The sequence below is a fragment of the Pleurodeles waltl genome, chromosome 9, assembly GCF_031143425.1.
Source record: "Pleurodeles waltl isolate 20211129_DDA chromosome 9, aPleWal1.hap1.20221129, whole genome shotgun sequence".
Classification (NCBI taxonomy): domain Eukaryota; kingdom Metazoa; phylum Chordata; class Amphibia; order Caudata; family Salamandridae; genus Pleurodeles; species Pleurodeles waltl.
This window is the reverse complement of record NC_090448.1, coordinates 665,428,125-665,452,388: the sequence shown is the minus strand read 5'-3', so window position 1 is coordinate 665,452,388 and position 24,264 is coordinate 665,428,125. Positions and strand designations below refer to the sequence as shown.

At 48.1% G+C, this 24,264-nt stretch overlaps 1 protein-coding gene across 5 annotated transcripts in view; it reads left to right on the top strand.

Moving 5' to 3' along the window:
- SYMPK (symplekin scaffold protein) overlaps window positions 1–24,264 on the top strand; it is a 1,084,618-nt gene that overhangs the window by 373,134 nt on the left and 687,220 nt on the right. For all 5 annotated transcript variants that reach the window (XM_069207742.1, XM_069207740.1, XM_069207741.1 and 2 more), the window contains one exon: window positions 21,618–21,853. In XM_069207742.1, the coding sequence (XP_069063843.1) occupies window positions 21,618–21,853 (236 nt within the window). The remainder of the gene's footprint in view (window positions 1–21,617; window positions 21,854–24,264) is intronic.

The window sequence follows — 24,264 nt, the reverse complement described above, 5'->3', positions numbered from 1 at the left end:
TCCTTCTTCTTGTAGTTGCAGGAATCTGATTTTCTAGGGTTCAGGGTAGCCCTTAAATACTAAATTTAAGGGCGTGTTTAGGTCTGGGGGGTTAGTAGCCAATGGCTACTAGCCCGGAGGGTGGGTACACCCTCTTTGTGCCTCCTCCCAAGGGGAGGGGGTCACAATCCTAACCCTATTGGGGGAATCCTCCATCTGCAAGATGGAGGATTTCTAAAAGTCAGAGTCACCTCAGCTCAGGACACCTTAGGGGCTGTCCTGACTGGCCAGTGACTCCTCCTTGTTGCTTTCTTTGTTCCCTCCAGCCTTGCCGCCAAAAGTGGGGGCCGTGGCCGGAGGGGGCGGGCAACTCCACTAAGCTGGAGTGCCCTGCTGGGCTGTGACAAAGGGGTGAGCCTTTGAGGCTCACCGCCAGGTGTCACAGCTCCTGCCTGGGGGAGGTGTTAGCATCTCCACCCAGTGCAGGCTTTGTTACTGGCCTCAGAGTGACAAAGGCACTCTCCCCATGGGGCCAGCAACTTGTCTCTGGTGTGGCAGGCTGCTGGAACTAGTCAGCCTACACAGACAGTCGGTTAAGTTTCAGGGGGCACCTCTAAGGTGCCCTCTGTGGTGTATTTTACAATTAAATGTACACTGGCATCAGTGTGCATTTATTGTGCTGAGAAGTTTGATACCAAACTTCCCAGTTTTCAGTGTAGCCATTATGGTGCTGTGGAGTTCGTGTTTGACAGACTCCCAGACCATATACTCTTATGGCTACCCTGCACTTACAATGTCTAAGGTTTTGTTTAGACACTGTAGGGGTACCATGCTCATGCACTGGTACCCTCACCTATGGTATAGTGCACCCTGCCTTAGGGCTGTAAGGCCTGCTAGAGGGGTGTCTTACCTATACTGCATAGGCAGTGAGAGGCTGGCATGGCACCCTGAGGGGAGTGCCATGTCGACTTACTCGTTTTGTCCTCACTAGCACACACAAGCTGGCAAGCAGTGTGTCTGTGCTGAGTGAGAGGTCTCCAGGGTGGCATAAGACATGCTGCAGCCCTTAGAGACCTTCCTTGGCATCAGGGCCCTTGGTACTAGAAGTACCAGTTACAAGGGACTTATCTGGATGCCAGGGTCTGCCAATTGTGGATACAAAAGTACAGGTTAGGGAAAGAACACTGGTGCTGGGGCCTGGTTAGCAGGCCTCAGCACACTTTCAATTGTAAACATAGCATCAGCAAAGGCAAAAAGTCAGGGGGCAACCATGCCAAGGAGGCATTTCCTTACACCGCCCCTCCGGTCATTGCCCCTACTTTTGGCGGCAAGGCTGGAGGAGATAATGAGGAGACCAAGAAGGAGTCGCCTACCAGTCAGGAGAGCCCCTAAGGTGCCCTGAGCTGAGGTGAACCCTGCCTTTAGAAATCCTCCATCTTAGTTTTGTAGGATTCCCCCAATAGGATTAGGGATGTGCCCCCCCCTCCCCTCAGGGAGGAGGCACAAAAAGGGTGGAGCTACCCTCCACGACAGTAGCCATTGGCTACTGCCCCCCTATCTAAATACACCCCTAAATTTACTATTCAGGGGCACCCAAGAACCAGGAAATCAGATTCCTGCAACCTGAAACAAGAAGAAGGACTGCTGACCTGAAAGCACTGCAGAGACGACAGCTGCTTTGGCCCCAGTCCTACCGGACTGTCTCCTGACTCGAAGAAAACTGCAACAGCGACGCATCCGACAGGGACCAGCGACCTCTGAAGCCTCAGAGGACTGACCTGAACCTAAGGACCAAGAAAGTCCTGTGAGCAGCGGCTCTGCTCAACAACAGCAACAATATTGCAACTTTCTTGCAACTTCTAAGGACTTCACTCTTCCCGCCGGAAGCGTGAGACTTCACCCTCTGCACCCGACGCCCCCGGCTCGAGATCCAGAGAACCAACACCACAGGTAGGACTCCCCGTCAACTGTGACCCCGTGAGTAGCCCTTGACGACCCCCCTGGATCCCCACAGCGACGCATGCAGAGAGATTCCAGAGGCTCCCCCTGACCGCGACTGCCTGTAACAAGGAATCCAACGCCTGGACCAAGCACTGCACCCGCAGCCCCCAGGACCAGAAGGAACCGAACCTCAGTGCAGGACTGACCCCCAAGTGACCCTCTGCCTAGCCCAGTCAGTGGCTGGCCTGAGAAGCCCCCCGAGCAGCCCTGCCTGCACAGCTAGAGTGACCCCTGGGTCCCTCCATTGAATCCTATAAAATAATCCGAAGCCTGCTTTGCACACTGCACCCGGCCGCCCCTGTGCCGCTGAGGGTGTGTTTTGTGTGCCTAATTGTGTCCCCCCTAGGGCTGTATAAAACCCCCCTGGTCTGCCTTCCGAAGACGCAGGTACTTACCTGTAGGCAGACCGGAACCGGAGCACTCGTGTTCTTCATAGGCACCTATGTGGTTTGGGCACCTCTTTGACCTCTGCACCTGACCGGCCCAGAGCTGCTAGTGTGGTAACTTTGGGGTTGCCTTGAACCCCCAATGGTGAGGTGCCTATGCCCAGGAACTTGGACTTGTAAATGCTTTACTTACCTGACAAACTAACCATTACTTACCTCCCCCAAAAACTGTTGATTTTTGCACTTTTAAAATAGCTTATTGCCATTTTAACAAAAACTGTATATGCTCTAATTCAAAGTTCCTTACTTACCTGTGTGGAATACCTTGCATTTTATGTATTTACTTCAAATCTTAAACTTGTGGTTCTTAAAATAAATTAAGAAAATATATTTTTCTGTATAACTATTGGCCTGGAGTAAAGTCTGAGTGTGTGTTCCTCATTTATTACCTGTGTGTGTACAACAAATGCTTAACACTACCCTCTGATAAGCCTACTGCTCGACCACACTACCACAAAATAGAGCATTATAATTATGTAATTTTGCCACTATCTTACCTCTAAGGGGAACCATTGGACTCTGTGCACACTATCTCTTACTTTGAGATAGTATATACAGAGCCAACTTCCTACACCACTGAACAATACAGGTCAGGATAAAGTTCAGGGCGACCAGGAAAGAGTCCTCCCAGATGGGGTTGATTTTGTGGACTGTTCAGTGAAAGCCCTGGAGCCTAGTTGCATGGGAGCAAAGTCAGTGATTATCAGGGCTTATACAACCTAATGCTGAGAGAGCAAATTTTGAACAACTGTGTGTCTGATTTGTTACATAAGTACCTGGTGGACTCTGATCTGACCTCACCTCTTCCCACGAACCGGAAAAGAAGGCTGACAAATGGGTCTGTACCAGGGAGAGCAGGAAAGCTCTCACAGGGGGTGACAACAAAATGAAAGATACAGGTAAGCATCAGGATAAGAATGGGGGCAAGGAATAATCCAGAGAGTCTTCATCAGGCCCCTCTAGGGGTGGGGGCAAATTATCTTCCTCTAGCTTCAAGAAACCTTGGTGCTATATCTGGAAAAAACTAAGACCATAGGCTAGTAGACAGCTCCCACCCTAAGAAAGGCACCAAGCCAACCACCACTACGAACCCCAGTTCTACTTCTGGTGACCCTAGCAATAGCGGTGGGACTACTAATAGTAGTTAGTCTAAGGGTGTAGCTGGGCTCACTTTAGGGACTGTAGTAGGGTCTGGGTTGGTTAGAGAGACCACTGAAGCTGTGTTAGTCTCTGATGGGGGCATTAACTTTGCCACCCTTGCTGCCTGTCCCCTGCCACTATGGTGACTGAAAAACTGGTGTTCCCTGAGCGACACCTACTTGATCACCAGTACCAAGTGACGGGTCCTCATAACACTATTTGCCACCCCATGGCAGTTGTTGGCAGCTGGGGGGTGGGTGGATACTGGTTCTAAATAAGTTATGGTGTTCACAGACTTACCTGTAGAGTGTCTACTAGGGAGCAACTTGGAGACTTCAGCTTGGGTTGAAGTGGAGTCAGAGGCCCATGCAGCAATGCTGAGCGTTCCATGGCATACTTTTGCCTTGACTAGAGCACAGGCCAAGAAACAAAACAATCAGGGAGCCTGGGAAACTTGGAGACAGGAATAATGGCCCAAGACCTTCCCAAACCTAGGAGTAGAAAGAGTGAAAAGGTGCCCCCTTCTCCAACTTCCAGTGAGGATTCTACCCCAGAGAGGGAAGAATCCACTCCCTTGGCAGAACCTACAGCAGCGGAGCTACCAGCTAACATAACTGAGCTCTTGGGTGCAGGGGGGCCTGCCAGGGAGGAGTTCAGTAGGGCACAAAAGATTTGTCCCACACTGGAGGGCTTGAGGCAGCAAGCAGTCACTCAAGAGGCCGTGGATGTCAGTTGCACCCACAAGGTGTATTGGGAAGACAACCTCTTGTACTCCGAGCCAAGGGACAACAAACCTGGTGCCACCAGGAGATTGGTGGTCCCTCTCCAGTACGGGGAATTTTTGTTAACCCTAGCACATGACAATCCCCTGGCAGGACACCTCGGGCAAAGCAAAACTTGGGACAGACTTATCCCTCACTTTCACTGGCCCCATATGTCAGAAGACACAAAGGAGTTTTGTTGCTCCTTTGTCACCTGTCAAGCCAGCTGTCACCCCAAATGCCCCCTTAAATTCACTTCCAGAACCCTTTGAATGGGTTGGGGTCGATATTGTTGGCCCCCCAGACCCTCCCACAGCCTCTGGGAACAGATTCATTCTGGTGGTGGTGGACCATGCCACAGATACCCAGAAGGTATTCCTCTTAGGACCATTGCAGCTCCTGCAGTGGCCAAAGCCCTTCCTGGAATCTTTCCAAGAGTGGGTTTTCCTAAAGAGGTTGTCAGACAGAGGTGCAAAGTTCATGTCTGCATACCTGAAAGCAATGTGGAAGGAGTGTGGTGTTATACGTTTACCCCCCCTTACCAACCTAAAAAACAGTGTTTTGGTAGAAAGGTTTAATAAAACTCTCAAAGGCGTGATCATTGGACTCTCTGAAAAACTTAGGAGGAAATGGAATGTCCTACTGCCTCCTCTTCGCCTACAGGGAGGTCCCTCAGAAAGATGTGGGCTACAGCCCATCTGAACTTTGGTTTGGGCACCCCGTAAGGGGTCCTCTTGCAATTGTAAGAGAAGGCTAGGAGCAACCTATCAAGCAAGAAATAGTGGACTATGTACTTGGCCTCAGATCAAGGATGGCTGAGTATATTAAGAAGGCCACTAAAAACCTTCAGGCCAGCCAGGAGCTGTAAAAGTAATGGCATTACCAGAAGGCTGTGCTGACTGTATACCAGCCAGGACAGTAAGTGTAGGTCCTGGAGCCTGTGGCTCCTAAGGCACTCCAAGACAAGTGGAGTGGTCCCCACACCATAGTGGAGAAAAAGGGTGGGGCTACCTACCTGGGAGACCTGGGCACTCCCAGAATCCTCAGGCTGCTTTGTGTGAACCACCTAAAGCCCTACTATGACAGGGCTGATATGACCCTGCTCATGGCCACTGATGAGGGACAGAGTGACCCTCTCCCTGACCTGTTCTCCCACACTGCAGCTGATGGCTCAGTTGATGGGGTAGTCCTTGCTGACTGCTTTCTGAGCCACAAAAAGAACACTGCTGGAATCTCCCGGGACAGTTGTCAGATCTGTTCTCATTGGCACGACACCTGGTCAAACAAGTTGGTGTGAACACACCATTGACATGGGATAGTTTGCTAATAAAAAGTAAAATTTACAGGCAACCTGACCGTGTCTGACTGCATCAAATCTGAAGTTCAGAAGATGCTGGTGTTGCATAGCTATTTTAGCCATGCTTTAGATACTTTTTTTTTTTTTTTTTAAAGCAAACTAGGCCTGTCTTTGTGCACTTTAGCCCAGTTGCATGCATTTTATTCAGCATTGTTTTGTTTTTCTAACATTAGCCACATTTGCGGCGGTGTTTTATTTTCTCTACCTGGCCATTCTTTAGCTTAGGAAAGCATTGTGTTCTTAGCACAGCATTCACTTCACTTTGTGCCTTTCTCAAGGATGCAGTGAGATAGGGTTGCCAGCAGAAGTAGTACGCTCTGTCTTTGACATTCACAGAAACATAAATATCTGTATATAAGTGGGGACCTTTTCTTAAAACATCACCTGTTTTATTATAAAAACACTTCTCTGCCCCATACACGTTAGAGGGAGATTCCAGACTGATGACCACGACTGCTTGCCGAATGTCTACAGCTGCTTGCTTAGACTACCGAATCCCTGGCCTATACGTGGACGTGGTCCTTTTAGACAACAGGCTTCTTTGCTCAGTTATGGGGGTTGATGTCTTCCCAGGGGTGAAACCTGAAGGGCTGATTAGGGCTTATCACGCTGTGCTCTAATATAGCTTAGGTAGGAAATATTTCCTAGTGACAGTATAGTGGGACTTTTTTTTCTGTTTCACTCTTCTTGTCACAATTTTGTGTCTGTGTTTTATCATCCTAGTTATTGCAGTACATGCTGGGAGTCATTGAGCACTGAGACAGCCCCTGGGCTAGTCCAGTGGTTCTTGTCCCAAAACCCCACTCCCAAAACGGAAAGAGAGAAATTAGGTTTTGTTTTTAATATAGAGGGCTCAACACTGTAACAAAAACAGATGCATATCCTATCCCTAGGGCAGATGAGCTAATGGATACACTGGCGTCTGCCAAGTATCTGAGCACATTTGATTTAGCTGCTGGCTATTGACAGATTAAATGATCAAATGATGTTAAACCCAAAACAGCATTTTCAACCATTGGAGGGGCCACTATCACTTTACGGTGATGCCCTTTGGCCTGAAAAATGCACTGCCACATTTCAGAGGCTGGTGAATAGAGTCCCCCAAGGATTGAAAGACTAAAGTGCAGCTTATCTTGGTGATATAGCTGTCTTTAACTCCACCTGGGAGGATCACCTGGTCCACCTGTGGAATTTTTTGGAGGCTCTGCAGAAAGCAGGTCTCACTATCAAGGCCTTGAAGTGCCGGATAGGGCAGGGGAAGGTTGTATGTCTGGGGCCACCTCGTAGGTGGGGGACCAAATTCAACCACTGCAGGGGAAAATTAAAACCATCTTGGATTCGACCCCCGGTCCCCCTCCACTACTCAGACCCAGGTGAGAGCCTTTTTAGGCCTCACTGGGTATTACAGGAGGTCCATTAAGAACTTTGGCCCCATTGTAGCCCCTCTTAATGACCTCACCTCAAATAGAATGTCCAAGAAAGTTTTATCGACAGCTAGCTGTCAAAAAGCTTTTGAAGATCTCAAACAGGCTATGTGCTCTGCACCTATTTTAAGTAGCCCTGAGTACTCCAAGCAGTTAATAGTTCAGACAGATGCTTCTGCGGTAGGGGTTTGGGCAGTTTTGTCATAACTTAATACAAAGGGCCAGGACCAACCAATAGCTTTTATAAGCAGAAGTTTGACCCCCAGGGAAAAGCGTTGATCAGCCATAGAAAGGGAGACATTTGCTGTGGCTTGGGCTTTGAAGCAGCTGAGGCCATACTTGTTTGACACTCAATTCCTTGTTCAGACAGACTACAAGCCCCTTCTATGTTTAAAACAGATGAAAGGTGACAATCCCAAACTGTTCAAGTGGTCCATATCCCTCCAGGGAATGGACTATAAAATGGAATATAGACCTGGGAGTAACCACTCCAATGCAGATGGACTCTCCAGATATTTCCACTTAGACAATGAAGCCTCATCTGGCAAGGTTAGCCTTATTGTCCTTCGTTTGGCGTTGGGGGGAGAGGGGTGATGTGTAGGAAAGTACCTTCTTTCTGGCATGGTTACCCCCACTTTTTGCCTGTTGTCAGCATGTTTTGACTGTTCACTGGGATCCTGCTAACCAGAACCCCAGTGACTATGCGCTCTCAGTTGCAGTCCCTGTGACCAGAAGATGAAGTAAAGGATGCAGAGGAGTCCTGCTGGAATCTTCCACATCGAATCTGAGGACCCACCCGGGATGGAGACACTTAACCCCTTCGCTGCCAGGCCTTTTCCCCCTCCTGTGCCAGGCCTTTTTTTGCCTATTTGGGGCAGTTCGCGCTTAGGCCCTCATAACTTTTTGTCCACATAAGCTAACCAAGCCAAATTTGCGTCCTTTTTTCCCAACATCCTAGGGATTCTAAAGGTACCCAGACTTTGTGGGTTCCCCTGAAGGAGGCCAAGAAATTGGCCAAAATACAGTGAAAATTTCGTTTTTTTCAAAAAAAATTGAAAAAGGGGCTGCAGAAGAAGGCTTGTGGTTTTTCCCCTGAAAATGGCATCAACAAAGGGTTTGCGGTGCTAAACTCAGCAGCTTCCCAGCTTTCAGGAACAGGCAGACTTGAATCCGAAAACCCAATTTTTCAACACAATTTTGGCATTTTACATACCCCATTTGTGCAATTTTTTGTGCTTTCAGCCTCCTTCCAGTCAGTGACAGGAATGGTCATGAAACCAATGCTGGATCCCAGAAACCTAAACATTTCTGAAAAGTAGACAAAATTCTGAATTCAGCAAGGGGTCATTTGTGTAGATCCTACAAGGGTTTCCTACAGAAAATAACAGCTGAAAAAGAAAAATATTGAAATTGAGGTGAAAAAAACATCAATTTTTCTCTACTTTTTACTCTGTAACTTTTCCCTGCAATGTCAGATTATCGAAAGCAATATACCGTTACGTCTGCTGGACTGACTCCTCTGGTTGCGGGGATATATAGGGTTTGTGGGTTCATCAAGAACCCGAGGAACCCAGAGCCAATAAATGAGCTGCACCCTGCAGTGCGTTTTCATTCTATACCGGGTATACAGTAATTCATTTGCTGAAATATAAGGAGTAAAAAATAGCTATCAAGAAAACCTTTGCATTTCCAAAAAGGGCACAAGATAAGGTGTTGAGGAGCAGTGGTTATTTGCACATCTCTGAATTCCGGGGAGACCATAGTAGCACGTGAATTACATGGAATTTCTCAAATAGATGTCTTTTTTACACACACCCCTATATTTGGAAGGAATAAATGTAGAGAAAGACAAGGGGCAATAACACTTGTTTTGCTATTCTATGTTCCCCCAAGTCTCCCGATAAAAATAATACCTCACTTGTTTGGGTAGGCCTAGCGCCCGCGACAGGATATGCCCCAAAACACAACGTGGACACATCACAGAAAACAGAGCTGTTTTTAGCAAAGTGACTACCTGTAGATTTTGGCCTCTAGCTCAGCCGCCACCTAGGGAAACCTACCAAACCTGTGCATTTCTGAAAACTAGAGACCTAGGGGAATCCAAGGAGGGGTGACTTGTGTGGCTCGGACCAGGTTCTGTTACCCAGAATCCTTTGCAAACCTCAAAATTTGGCTAAAAAAACACATGTTCCTCACATTTCTGTGGCAGAAAGTTCTGGAATCTGAGAGGAGCCACAAATTTCCTTCCACCCAGCGTTCCCCCACGTCTCCCGATAAAAATGATACCTCACTTGTGTGGGTAGGCCTAGCGCCCGCGACAGGATATGCCCCAAAACACAACGTGGACATATCACAGAAAACAGAGCTGTTTTTAGCAAAGTGACTACCTGTAGATTTTGGCCTCTAGCTCAGCCGCCACCTAGGGAAACCTACCAAACCTGTGCTTTTCTGAAAACTAGAGACCTATGGGAATCCAAGGAGGGGTGACTTGCGGGGCTCGGACCAGGTTCTGTTACCCAGAATCCTTTGCAAACCTCAAAATTTGGCTAAAAAAACACATGTCCCTCACATTTCTGTGGCAGAAAGTTCTGGAATCTGAGAGGAGCTACAAATTTCCTTCCACCCAGCGTTCCCCCAAGTCTCCCGATAAAAATGATACCTCACTTGCGTGGGTAGGCCTAGCGCCGGCGACAGGAAACACCCCAAAGCGCAACGTGGACACATCCTAAATTTTGGAAAAAAACAGAGGTGTTTTTTGCGAAGTGCCTACCTGTAGATTTTGGCCTCTAGCTCAGCCGGCACCTAGGGAAACCTACCAAACCTGTGCATTTCTGAAAACTAGAGACCTAGGGGAATCCAAGGAGGGGTGACTTGCGGGGCTCGGACCAGGTTCTGTTACCCAGAATCCTTTGCAAACCTCAAAATTTGGCTAAAAAAACACATGTCCCTCACATTTCTGTGGCAGAAAGTTCTGGAATCTGAGAGGAGCTACAAATTTCCTTCCACCCAGCGTTCCCCCAAGTCTCCCGATAAAAATGATACCTCACTTGCGTGGGTAGGCCTAGCGCCGGCGACAGGAAACACCCCAAAGCGCAACGTGGACACATCCTAAATTTTGGAAAAAAACAGAGGTGTTTTTTGCGAAGTGCCTACCTGTAGATTTTGGCCTCTAGCTCAGCCGGCACCTAGGGAAACCTACCAAACCTGTGCATTTCTGAAAACTAGAGACCTAGGGGAATCCAAGGAGGGGTGACTTGCGGGGCTCGGACCAGGTTCTGTTACCCAGAATCCTTTGCAAACCTCAAAATTTGGCTAAAAAAACACATGTCCCTCACATTTCTGTGGCAGAATGTTCTGGAATCTGAGAGGAGCTACAAATTTCCTTCCACCCAGCGTTCCCCCAAGTCTCCCGATAAAAATGATAACTCACTTGCGTGGGTAGGCCTAGCGCCGGCGACAGGAAACACCCCAAAGCGCAACGTGGACACATCCTAAATTTTGGAAAAAAACAGAGGTGTTTTTTGCGAAGTGCCTACCTGTAGGTTTTGGCCTCTAGCTCAGCCGGCACCTAGGGAAACCTACCAAACCTGTGCATTTCTGAAAACTAGAGACCTAGGGGAATCCAAGGAGGGGTGACTTGCGTGGCTCGGACCAGGTTCTGTTACCCAGAATCCTTTGCAAACCTCAAAATTTGGCTAAAAATACACATGTTACTCACATTTCTGTGGCAGAAAGTTCTGGAATCTGAGAGGAGCCACAAATTTCCTTCTACCCAGCGTTCCCCCAAGTCTCCCGATAAAAATGATACCTCACTTGTGTGGGTAGGACTAGCGCCCACGAAAGGAAAGGGCCCAAAACACAACGTGAACACATCACATTTTTTTTATAAAAAGCAGTGCCTACCTGTGGATTTTGGCCTGTAGCTCAGCCGACACCTGAGGAAACCTAGCAAACCAGTGCATTTTTGAAAACTAGAAACCCAGGGGAATCCAAGATGGGGTGACTTGCGGGGCTCTGACCAGGTTATGTTACCCAGAATCCTTTGCAAACATCAAAATTTGGCCCAAAAAACACTTTTTCCTCTCATTTCGGTGACAGAAAGTTCTGGAATCTGAGAGGAGCCACAAATTTCCTTCCACCCAGCGTTCCCCTAAGTCTCTCGATAAAAATGGTACATCACTTCTGTGGGTAGGCCTAGCGCCCACAAAAGGAAATGGCCCAAAACACAACGTGGACACAACATATTTTTTCACAGAAAACAGAGGTGTTTTTTGCAAGGTGCCTACCTGTGGTGTTTGGCCTGTAGCTCAGCCGGCCCCAGGGGGGGGGGAGGGGGGGGGGCAGAAATGCCCTAAAATAAATTTGCCCCCCCCCCCAACCCCCACCCTCCCCCGCCGGGAGCGACCCTTGCCTACGGGGTCGCTCCCCCTGCGTGACATTGGCACCAAAAAACAAATCCCCGGTGCCTAGTGGTTTCTGCCCCCTTAGGGGCAGGTTGACCTAAACTCAGCCAATCTGCCCCCAAGGGGGGCAGAAATGGCCTAAATACAATTTGTCCCCCAGGGGAGCGACTTTTGCCTGATGGGTCGCTCCCCATCTCTAAAAAAAAAAAAAAACAAAGAAAAAAAAAAAGAAAAATTCCCCTGGCGCCTAGAGGTTTCTGCCCCCCCCCCCCCCCCCCCCCGGGGGCAGATCGGCCTAATAATAGGCCGATCTGCCCCCCGGGGGGGGGGGGGCAGAAATGGCCTAAAATAAATTTGCCCCCCCAACACCCCACCCCCCGGAGCGACCCTTGCCTACGGGGTCGCTCCCCCTGCGTGACATTGGCGCCAAAAAACAAATCCCCGGGGCCTAGTGGTTTCTGCCCCCTTGGGGGCAGATTGACCTAAAATTTGCCAATCTGCCCCCAGGGGGGCAGAAATGGTCTAAATACAATTTGCCCCCCCCCCCCAGGGGAGCGACCCTTGCCTGATGGGTCGCTCCCCATCTCTAAAAAAAAGAAACAACAAAAAAAAAAAACACAAAAAAAAAATTGCCCTGGCGCCTAGAGTGTTCTGTCCCCCCCCGGGGGCAGTTCGGCCTAATAATAGGGACAGATTGACCTAAAATCGGCCAATCTGCCCCCAGGGGGGCAGAAACGGTCTAAATACAATTTGCCCCCCAGGGGAGCGACCCTTGCCTGATGGGTCGCTCCCCATCTCTAAAAAAAAAAAAAAAGAAAGAACAAAAAAAAAAAACCACAAAAAAAAAATTTGCCCTGGCGCCTAGAGGTTTCTTCCCCCCCTGGGGGCAGAAATGGCCTAAAATAAATTGCCCTCCCCCCCAGGGAGCGACCCTTGCCTAAGGGGTCGCTCCCTTTGGGTGAAATTCACGCAAAGAAAAAACTCCCTGGTGTCTAGTGGTTTCTACCCCCCTTGGGGGCAGATTGGCCTCATCAAAATAGGCCAATCTGCCCCCAAGGGGGGCAGAAATGGCCAAAATATAATTTTCCCCCAAGGGGAGCGACCCTTGCCTAAGGGGTCGCTCCCCACCAAAAAAAAAAAAAAATGAAACAAAAAAAAAAAAATGGTCCCTGGTGCCTAGAGGTTTCTGCCCCCCCTGGGGGCAGATCGGCCTAATAGTAGGCCGATCTGCCCCCAGGGGGGGCAGAAAAGGCCTTCCCGAAAATATGCCTCCCCTGGGAGCGACCCTTGCCCAAGGGGTCGCTCCCTTTTGTCAATAACAATAAAAAAAAAAAAAAATCCCTGGTGTCTAGTGGTTTCTACCCCCCTTGGGGGCAGATTGGCCTCATCAAAATAGGCCAATCTGCCCCCCAGGGGGGCAGAAATGGCCAAAATATAATTTTCCCCCAATGGGAGCGACCCTTGCCTAAGGGGTCGCTCCCCACCTCAATAAAAAAAAATGAAACAAACAAAAAAAAAAAAAGGTCCCTGGTGCCTAGAGGTTTCTGCCCCCCCTGGGGGCAGATCGGCCTAATAAGGCCGATCTGCCCCCAGGGGGGGGCAGAAAAGGCCTTTTCAAAAAAATGCCCCCCCTGGGAGCGACCCTTGCCCAAGGGGTCGCTCCCTTTTGTCAATTTCAAAGAAAAAAAAAAATATCCCTGTTGTCTAGTGGGGTTTTAAAAGCCGGATTGCAAGCAATCCGGCTTTTGAAACCCTCGGAGGGACTTCAAAGGGAAGGAAATACTTTTCCTTCCCTTTGAAGCCCCTCCGGGCCTCCCAAGTGATTGAAAAAGAAATGCTTTTGCATTTCTTTTTCAATCGCGCTGGAAGCAGAGCTTCCAGCGCGACGAGGGAGGCCCCTGTGACACATCAGCGCACGCTGACGTCACAGGGGGGGGGTGGGGGGGTCGGGGGTGGAAGGGGAAGGTCTTCCCCTTCCATCCCCGACTTGGGGGGGGAAGGGGGGTGCACGGGGGGCGCGCTAGCGCGCCCCCAAGTTCCCCTGTGCCATGGACGAGATGATCTCGTCCAAGGCACAGGGGAACTGTAGCCTTGGACGAGATCATCTCGTCCAAGGCACCCAAGAGGTTAATAGCCCAGGAAGGGGGATTGGTCACCTTCAGGGTGACCACCTATCAGGAGGGTGCTGTGACGTCACCTACCTGACCTGGCCACTCAGAGGCTCCCAGGGGCCTCTGCCCACCTTGGATTCAAGATGGCAGAATCAATTGGCCACCTGGAGAAGCTCTGGGCACCAACCCTGGAGTGGTGCTGGACAGGGGAGTGGTCATTCCCCTTTCCATTGCCCGGATTCACACGAGAGCAGGGACCGGGGGTCCATGGACTGGTGCAAACCGATTTATGCAAGGAGGGCACCAAATGTGCCCTTCAAAGCATACCTGTGGCTTTGGGAGGATACCCCTCCCAAGTTATGTAACACCTATTTTCAAAGGGAGAGGGTGTCGCCTTCTTCTGCTTGAGCTGGTCAAGCAGCAGGAGGGTAGAAACCCACCTGAGGGGTGGCAGCAGCGCGGGCTTAAAACAGAGCACTGTCATCTGCATAATGCTTCTTTTAGCCACAGCCTGGTACCCCCCCCCCCAGATCACTTGAGGCCCCCCCCCCCCCCAGTTTGAAGAGCCTTGTTCTAAAGCCTCTTAGACTGCCTCTCCATTGCCAAGGACACCCAGTTGGCAGCAGGATTCACCTTCACCTGCCCCACTGGCAATCCATTACTTCAGACAGGGGGGTTTTGCAGATAGTCCGTAGGGGCTACTCCTTCTCCTTTCAGACAGTGCCTTCATCAATGCCACCATCTTATGACTGGATGATAGAGAAGTTCAAGATGCTCATATTGGCTCAATTGTTGTCGCCCTGAATCTAGGAGACTGAATGATAGCGTTGGACTGGCAAGACTTTTATTTTCTCATCTCAGTCCTACCTGTCCATAGATGTTACTTGTGGTTCATGGTGGGCCACAATCACTTTCAGTTCACAGTGCTCCCCTTTGGCCTTACTAGCGCCCCTTGGGTGTTCACCAAGGCAATGGCATTGGTTGCAGCTCATCTGCGGCAACAAGGGGTATTGGTCTTCCCCAGTCTCGATGACTGGCTGTTGAAAGTGAGCCCGCCCCAGGCTGTCATCTCCCACCTCCAGACTATAGCAGACCTTCTGCATTTGGTGGGGTTCACTATAAATGCGTTGAAGTCACACCTGACTCCCTCCTAGGCGCTCCCTTTCATCGGAGCTGTTCTGCTCACAGTGCAGTTTCAGGCTTATCCTCCCGAGCGGCGAGTTCAGTACATTCAGGATAAGATACTGATGTTTCAGCCTCTATCCTGGATTTTGATTAGAGTCTCTGAGACTACTGGGCCTCATGGCCTCCTGCATCCTTCTGATGACACATCCCAGATGGCATATGTAGGCTGTGCAGTGGGATCTGAAGTTCCAGTAGGCACATCATCAGGGGAATCTCTCGGACATAATCCAGATCTTGGAAGGAACTGCAAAAGATCTGCAGTGGTGGTGAGTGAATAACCATTAGGCCAGAGATTGATCCTCTCTCTTCCCCAACCAGATCTGACACTAGTGACCGATGTATCACTCCTGGGATGGGGCCGCCATTTGGGAGAGGTGGAGATCAGAGGAATCTGGTCTCCGATGAAAGCGGGACTCCACATCAACATGTTGAAGCTCTCTGCAATCCTACTGGCATTGAAAGCCTTCCTTACCTCTATCAAGGGAAAGCTAGTGCAGATTTTCACGGACAACACCACCACTGTCATGGACTCTTGTCAGGGGACTCTGCACCTCTAGACATGGCTGGAACAATGGGGCATATCCCTGATGGTTCAACATCTGGCGGACTCTGAATGCTAGAGCAGACAAACTCAGCTGAAAATGCGTAGCAGAGCACGAATGGCTTCTCCATCAGAAGGTGGCACAAGGTTTTTCAGCAGGGGGGAGAGCCTTAGTTAGATCTGTTTGCCTCTGCCATGAACGTGCAATGTCAGCTGTTTTAGTCTCAGGGCTTTCCAAGGCGGCAATCGCTTGGAGACGCTTTCCGTCTTGAGTGGAGTTCAGGTCTCCTGTATGCTTTCCCACCTATACCACTCCTGCCCAGATTTCTCAAAAAGATCAGGAGCGACCTTTCCCAAGTAATCCTTGTGGCTCCAGACTGGGCACGAAGAGTCTGGTATTCCAAGCTGCTGCGCATGTCCATCGATCCTCCGATCAGACTGCCCCTTTGAGAAGATCATCTGTCTCAGCAGCAGGGGAGGGTTCTTTACCAAAACCTGTCCACTCTCCACCTTCATGCGTGGCGATTGAGCGGCAGCAGTTGACAGCTTTTGACCTTCCTCCCGAAGTATGTAACCACATCCTGGCAGCCAGGTGTCCCTCCACCAAACTGGTATGTGTCATTCACTGTAAGAAATGTGTGGCAGGGTGAAAAGACCAGTCTGTTGATCCCTTTTGTGCTCCCGTGTCTGAGGTTCTACTGTTCATTCTTTCCCTTGCACAGCTGGGCTCTGCTTTGGGCACTCTTCCTATTGTACAAGGGCCTTATTCATCACTTTCCTCCTTCCCCCTTCATTTTTCCCCAGTGGAATCTTAATTTGGTTCTGACCTTTTTGATATGCGCTCCCTTCGAGCCTCTTCACATCTGTCCCCTTAAGCTTCTGTCATTGAAAATGGCCTTCCTTGTGGCAATTACATTTGCCTGCAAAGTGAATGAACTAAATGCCTTATCATCTAAGCAGCCATACTGCAATATTTATCCTCTCAAAGTGGTGCTGCGCACTAGGGCCTCTTTTCTACCAAAAGTACTCATGCCTCTTCATGTAGGCCAATCTATCACCTTGCCTACTTTTTACGCACCCCCTACATCAGTCTAAGGAAGAGGAGAGACTCCACCGGCTGGACCCAAAAAGAATGCTGACCTTTTACCTTGATCATGCAAAAGAGTTCAGGGTAGGTGGCCAACTTTTTGTAGGTTAGGTGGGTGCAAAGAATGGTCAGGCAGTGCAGAAGCGGACCATCTCCAGGTGGGTCGTACTCTGCATTAAGATCTGCTTTGCATTGGCCAACAAGCAACCCCTTGAGGGTTTGCACGCTCATTCTACCAGACCTAAAGCTGCGACCATTGCATTAGCACATGGCGTTCCGGTCCTGTACTTCTGTCAGGCAGCAACCTGGGCACCCCTGCACACGTTTACCAAACACTACTGCCTGGGCAGTCAGGTCCATAGGGATGGGCACTTTGCCCGTTTTGTCCTGCATGACCTTCTTGACATTGGTTTGCAGACCCATTCCTGGGATGGTATTCCTTGAGTATCTGTTCATAGGTAAGGAATCTGCATCTAGAAGTCTCTAACAGATGAACAAGTTATTTACCTCCAGTAATGCCTTATCTGGTAGAGACTATATCTAGCTGCAGATTCCTTACGGACTCACCCATCCCCCCAGATCTGCGAACAGATTTATAGAGTCAAAGACTTCCCTTTCAGGGCCCTAGTTTTGACACACCAGTGGTCAGTGTTCTTCATGGCTCTGTGTTTCTGCCGTGGAAAGTCGTAAAAAGAAACTGATGTCAGCGAGGCTGGGTGGCACCTATATAATTACCACAACGTAATTTCCGGTGTGGTGATGCTGATGACTGGTGCGGAGCCAATGTACGCCACCTACCAGTGTGAAAAATTTCCTGGATCCAGTCTGGTGCCTGGAGAGGATTCAAAAGTAAGGAATCTGCATCTACCAGATAAGATGTTACCGAAGGTAACTTGTCAGCATCGTAACCACACCAAATGTTTTCCTGATAGATGCTTCTAACCACGGATTGTACTCCTTTAAAATATCACCCGAGCACCACTGCATTTGGAAAATGTACCCAAACCATGCAGAGCCTGCAGGAAGTAGATGTTTGTCATGTACCTGTACGAGGTGTGCCTGTTGTGGTTGGGGTCAAGACATGACTCTTAAGTTGGGTGACAAATGTCTGCACATGCAACCTTCGGCAATCTGGGACCAAGAGACAAAGCTTTATATTGCTGAACACAAGAGGTTGCAGTCTAAGCACAGGTCTCGCGCCTACTCTGTTTTGGGCCAAGTCTTGAACCTGATCATGAGTCCTTTCCAGCAAGCGAGCCACTTCCTGCTCCAAGTGTTCAAGTAATTCAAAGTCCAAATGTAAAGACAAAGCAGTACACTCTACCCCTTCCTTTTGAAAGGAACCCTAGTGCAAAAGGTAAATCTTCTTACTATGTGCCAAGGGTGCCTTCGAATGGGTACCAGTCTTGAAGAATGGCAGATGCTACTCCTAATACATCCTCAGCTCGAGGGGAAAAAAAAAGGGGGGGGGGGGCCTGAGGCTATCAATGACCTTCCATCATTGAATGGCTTCCTGCAGACGGACACATTCAAGATACTCACACTGGCTTTGATTCTGATGTTATCCTTTGACTTGCCTGATTTCATATAACTACCCTGCAGTGCCACAAATGTTACCTGTGGTTCAAGGTGGGCCAAGAGCACTTTGTTTGCAATGCTCCCTTTTGGCCCTCTGGCCATCTTCAGAGGTGGAGGTATTTTTATTCCTGTACCTTGACGAGTGGCTGCTGAAGGTAAGATCACTGCAGTCAGTTGTGGACCATCTCCAAGTGACAGCTGACCTATAGACATTGTTGTCTTTCTCCATCATTGAGCCAGAGCCATACCTGAACACCTTGTAGAGAATATTGTTCATTGGGGTAATACTGAACACTTTGGCATTGAAGGGTTTCCCCCCCCAAAGCTGAGTCTGGTGTCGCATAGGCTCTCATTCTTCTAATGAGACTACTGGATTTGAGCAGCAGGATTGCCTGCGATGTGGGAGACTGAGTCTGAACTCTCTACAGGTGGCACCTGTCGCCCTAATCCGGGTTTTGCTCTGGCTAACTAGCAGTGCCTCATCTCTACCCGAGAGCAGGGATGATTGGGCAGCCGAGCGCATGACACAATTGATTTCTCATGGAAATCGTGGTTACTCAGGTGTCATCCGTTTCTCTCAGTTACATTGGTTTCACATACACAATGACAAACCGAGGCTTCAATAAGGTTTTAATGAAGCAACTGCATCTTAGATAAAGCATGTACTGCAATAACCAGGACGATACAGCATGACAGAATTGTGACAAGGAGAGTAAAGCAAATAAATTGTGCTACCATATTGTCACTTGAGTCAATAGACTTATTCCTACCTAGGCTATAATAGAGAACAGTTCTAATTCTGCCCTTCAGGTTCCCATGGGAAGACATCATCCCCTATACCTGAGCAAAAGCCTAAAGTCTGCATAAGCAGCTGTGGTGAAGCGTTCAGCAATCAGCATACAGTCGTGGTCATCTGGCTGGAATCTCCCTCTAACGTGTAAGGGGCAGGGAAGTGTTTATATAATAAAACAAATGATGTTCTGAGAAAATGTCCCTACGTAAGGATGTGTGTTTTTCTATGAATACCAGAGACAAAACTTTTACCACATTCACCGGCAACCTATCTTATTGCAGCCTTGAAAGAAGCACAGAGTGAACAAGAATGTCTTGTTGAGAACGTAGTGGTGGCCTAAGAAAGAACAGCTAGACAGAGAGAATAAAACAAGACCGCAAAAGTGGCTATTTGTTAAAATAATAAACAAAGCTGGATAAAATATATCTAGGTTAAAGTGCACAGTGGCAGGCCTAGTGTGTTAAAATAACTTACATGGAGCTATTACTAAAATGGCTACACAACACTGGGAGGTTCATGATAAGATCCTGATGTTTTGGAATCAGTTCCAGGTCTGAGAGAAGATGGTTTTGAGGCTTCTCTGCTTCCTAGCCTCTTGCATTGTTCTTATTCCGTGTGCCATATGGTACATGAGCACATTGCAGTGCTGGTCCTGTGGGTTTGACATCAGGCCAATTCTTTGACACTGTACTGATTTGCAGGAAACTTCTCAGGACCTATGGTGGTGGGTGACTGATGCCAACCTAACCTGCAGCAAACCACTGTTTCTCCCCCACATACACCTCACAGTGGTAATAGATGTCAATGCTGGGTTGGGGTGGCCACGTGGGGGGAAGTAGAAATCGGAGGCGACTGGTCCCAGGGGAAGCTTACTTCATATCAACCTGCTGAAACTACAGCTGATAAACTAGGCCCAAAAAGCCTTCTTGCTGCCTACCAAGGGAACACTTGTACAGATTAGAATGGGGAACACTACTGTTACTCGTACTGCAACAAGCAGAGCGAAATGAAGTCTTAGGGCCCTGTGCCAGGAGGCTCTATGATTCTGCTAGTGGCTAGAATAACAGAACATCTTTCAGGTTACCAATCACCTAGCAGGGATCCCTGAATGCCAAAGCAGACGAGCTGAGCAGATGTTGTCTAGCAGACCACAAGTGGACTCTCCACCCCAAGATGCTAAAAAGCATCTTCATTCTGTGGGGAGGACTGTAGTTAGACCTAGTCGCCACCACAAGAATGCTCTGTATCACCAGTTTTGCACAGTGGAGAAGCACTCACTAGGAGACGCATTTTGGTGAGGTTACGTAAGGGACTAGTGGATGTATTCCCACTGCTGCCTTTCTTGCCTCTGTTGCTGAAGATGAATGGCTGGGGCTAAGTCATCTTAATTATCCCAGAAAGGACGATGATTGTATGATACCTGGACCATCTTAACCCTCCGATACACCTACCTTTTTGTGAAGACTTCCTTTCTATACCTTCATATGTGAAGATTGCAGATATTAAATCTTTTGGGACCTCGGCCTGGTTTTGCCATTCTTTATGCGCATGCCCTTCAAGCCTATGCACACTTGCTTTGTAAGATTCTTAACATGGAAAAGTTTTGCCACCCTCCTTTCCCGACAGGTTAGCACTAGTGACTAGGGCTCAATCATTTTGCCAGCATTCATTGTTCCATCTTAACATTCAAAGAGGAGAGGCTTTATTACCTTTATTCTAAAAAGGTGTGAAACTTTTTTATATTATTCACACAAAAACCATTGGGTAGGCTATCAGCTCTTCATTGGGTTTTAGGGTACAAAGAAAGGTAAGGTGCACAAAAGAAGACTCTGTCAAGGTAGGAAGTCCTGTACATCAAAGTTCGGACCACACTGGCTAAGAAGCAAACCCCTGAGGTCCTGCAGGCCAATTCCACCAGGGTTAAAGCTGCTACAATGGCTTAGGCAAGATGTATGTCACTTTCAAACATTTTCTGGGCTGAAACTTTGACATCTGTGCATACTATCATGAAACATTACTGCCTTGCCAGTCAAGACCTGTGGAAAGATCACATCACCTGCTTAGCTTTGCACAGCTTTTTGGGTTGAGTCTAACTCTCCAGACCATCATCAAAGGTACTGCTATGATGTCTGACCTAAATCAGCAGGTACATTTACCTATCAAAAGAACAATTTACTTACCTCCAGTAATGCTCTTTCTGATGCATACTCAAACACAGAATACTTGCTGTCCTAAAGTTTCCACCCCCATTATGCGACATGGTCTTTTTTAACTTCTAAAAATGTCCCAGGGTATAGGTCCACACACTGTTGACAATTGTTCTGCATCTGACTGCATAGAATGAGATTGGAACTGACAGCACGCAGCAGTTGCGTTTACATGCAGCTCAACTCCAACACTTCAGGATCTGTGTCGAATCAGCATGGCGTCGCGGGATAACATGTGCTGGCACATGGGAGTAGTAATATTGAAATTTTCTGTGTAGAATCTGGGGCATCCTCTACATATAAGGAATATGTAGTTAGAGCATGCACCAGAAAGAGTTGCCAATGGTAAGTAACTTGTTCTTATAAAAGACATAGTCATCCCATTCTGAAAAGCCAGGCCCCCTGGTTTTGTCAATGCTTTTGGGGATTTTTACAATCTGTTTTCATTTCTTTGCTTAAATTTACATTTCAGATCCCCAATTTGTGGATCACCCTTTTGATCTTCAGGATGTGGGTAAAAAAGCTGATAAATAATTATCCTCGAACAAAACATTTTTTTTTTTGTTTTCTTCCCTCCATATTCTCCCCTCAACTACCAATTCAGGCCCGGATAAAGATACTGTCTCGGATAGTGACTCACTTTGATGTGACTCTGAAGGTTAAGGTGCTGGCGTTCATTCTGGAAGACATCAGGAACCGATTAGACATGGCCTTCTCTTGGCTCTTCCAGGAGTATAACGCATATCTGAACAAGTATCCCGAAGGAAGCCCAAGTGACTATGACCAGTGCCTTATCGGCCTGCTTTCAGGGCTGCAGCAGAAACCTGACCAGAAAGATGGGTAGGTGTGATTTGTATGAAAATGGCATAACACCTTACAATAAAGTAAATGAAAAGAAACTTCAATGCAGTCACATGTTTTGAACATAATACAAAGCAGTCATTATGTGAAGAGGTGGCACAGAGTTTCAGTGTACATTTCTTTGACACTGCCTATCCACCATACTTTCTCCTATTAGCACATCTGCCAGATTTTTTTTTTTTTTTCTTGATTTGTAGACTGCAGAGTCAGATTATTTATACTGGTTATCTCCTACCAAACACTGTGGACTTTATATTGACTGTTTGTTGCTGCTTTATTAACTTTGCTGGGGACTGCATGACTGAAGAGAGTCTTGCTATTAACTGTTGTTTATCTGATGGGGGCGGGGGTGCCAGCGAGAGCTAACTCCCCTTACCCTCTGCAACTCTGTGTATCTGAGCCAAGCCCTCCTCTCCCATTGACCTATATAAGGTTGTTGAGTGACACATCACCACACAACGTGTCTCACCAACCTACCTGTTGGTAGGGGCTGGAAACCCTGGCTGTTTTGCTTTTGGTAGGTAAGGGCAACCGTGGAAATGGCTTTTTCTCCTGAAGACACTTTTCCCAAAGTTGTTTATGCTGAGGTCAGAACATATTTGAGTGGAGACTAGCTGAGGAAGGCAGGGTCACCAATGCTGGGCACAAACCATCTGCAGTACATCTTAACTGTTCTTTGCTGCCTGGTTTTCTCCATCAGTGTTCAGAAGTTCCCTTTTGTCCCTTTTTCAGAGACTGCGCTTCTTCAGCTTGGTGTTGGACATGAATTGTATGAAAGCTTTTCTTTTTTTTTTTCCTTCCCGCTAGAAGTAATTTGGGTTATTTGGGTTATGGTCCTAATGTTTATGAATCCGATTCTGATCTTGGTTCGTCCTCTTCATAAGTCCTTTTATCCTATTGATGATGCACACCAGGCAGCAATAGAGAGCCCATCAGTGGTATATAGAGTCTAGCATTAGGGGAGTCTTTCAGCCCACATAGAGATCTTCCATTCCTTCCTCCCAGACCTACATTGTTGGATTTGCCTCTCCAGTCTCATGTGGGTTGTCTCTCTGTCCTCTGCAGTTGTAGGCCACTTTTGTTAGATACCTCCTCTTTTGGCTGATGTGGTGAAGGCACAGTGTCTTTAGTTCACATAAGAGCATTGTCTGCACATCTGTGTGCTAGAGTTGAAGCCACCTTGCTCTGTTTGACACTTCATTTTGGGGCCTGTTGTTTAGATGCTTGTGGACAACACCCCCACTGTCCATTACATCAGCATTCAGAGCAGCACAGGTTCTTGTGATGCCTTCACTTGAGTAGTGGGCCCTTCAGTAGGGAGTTTTTCATTGGTGGACCATCTTTCTGGTTGACTATTGTAACTGCAGATTCCTCATCTTGTGAATTTCTCCAGTTGTCCGACTGGATCTGGAAATATTTGAATCAGTTCTCTTGTGCATTGGCAGTTTGTGCTATGCGGCTCCATGACTAATCCATCCTGCCACAGACAGGCGTAGAGGCCACTATACATGCGCCACCTCTGTGCGCTGACAGCTACTTTCTTTCTGCACCTTCTGACACAGATCCAGAGTTTCTTGAACCTAGTCAATCTGACAGAATTTTTCCCTCCAATTTACTTAATGTGTTTAGACTTGTTTTCCTGTAAGACTACATGGTTTAGACCATGTTGAAGCTCTCAGTGATAAATGTCTGTGACCGACACTCATGTCTGTCTGGTGTCTTGGATCCAAACTCAAATTAGCGTTTTGTAAGTTCTACCCTAGAATGAATTGAAAAGGCAGTCTGTGATCACAAAGCGAAACTCGCCAAACTTTGAAAGAATTCGAAATAGCAGTCTAAGTTGATGTCAAATGTGTAGACGGGGTTCTGAGGCCACTCCCTTGACTGGTTCTCATCAAAGTTGCAGGGTTTCAAGTAGGTCAAAAATCAAAGAAGCACCAGAGGTTTCTGTTGTCCTGTTACTCCCATCATTTGTAATCAAGTGATGCCCAGGGCACCTCTAAGCCACAGTCATTCCCCTAGCTCAAAATTGATTCCCATGCTGATCCATGATGTGCCTCGAGTCATTAGAGATGCCACAGCAGCTCCAAGAGTTGAATCACGTCTTGGATACCATTGTTGGTGCTCCACCAGATCCCTCTGGCTTACCTTTGGGCCCTAAGCATCCTCAGTGGCCTCCAGTCGTGTTACCACTGGGTAATCAGTCCCCAATGCTGACTGCGCCACTACGTCTTGAGGCTGGACCCTTCCTTGAGCTTGGTACCACTAACTCCGGCACAGGGTCCTATGCCACACACTGTACTGCCAGCCCAAGCTTCAACCTTGTCACTGACTCCAGAATCGGAACCAGTCCTTTTGTCTGAGTCTGAAACCCATTTTCCATCACTGAG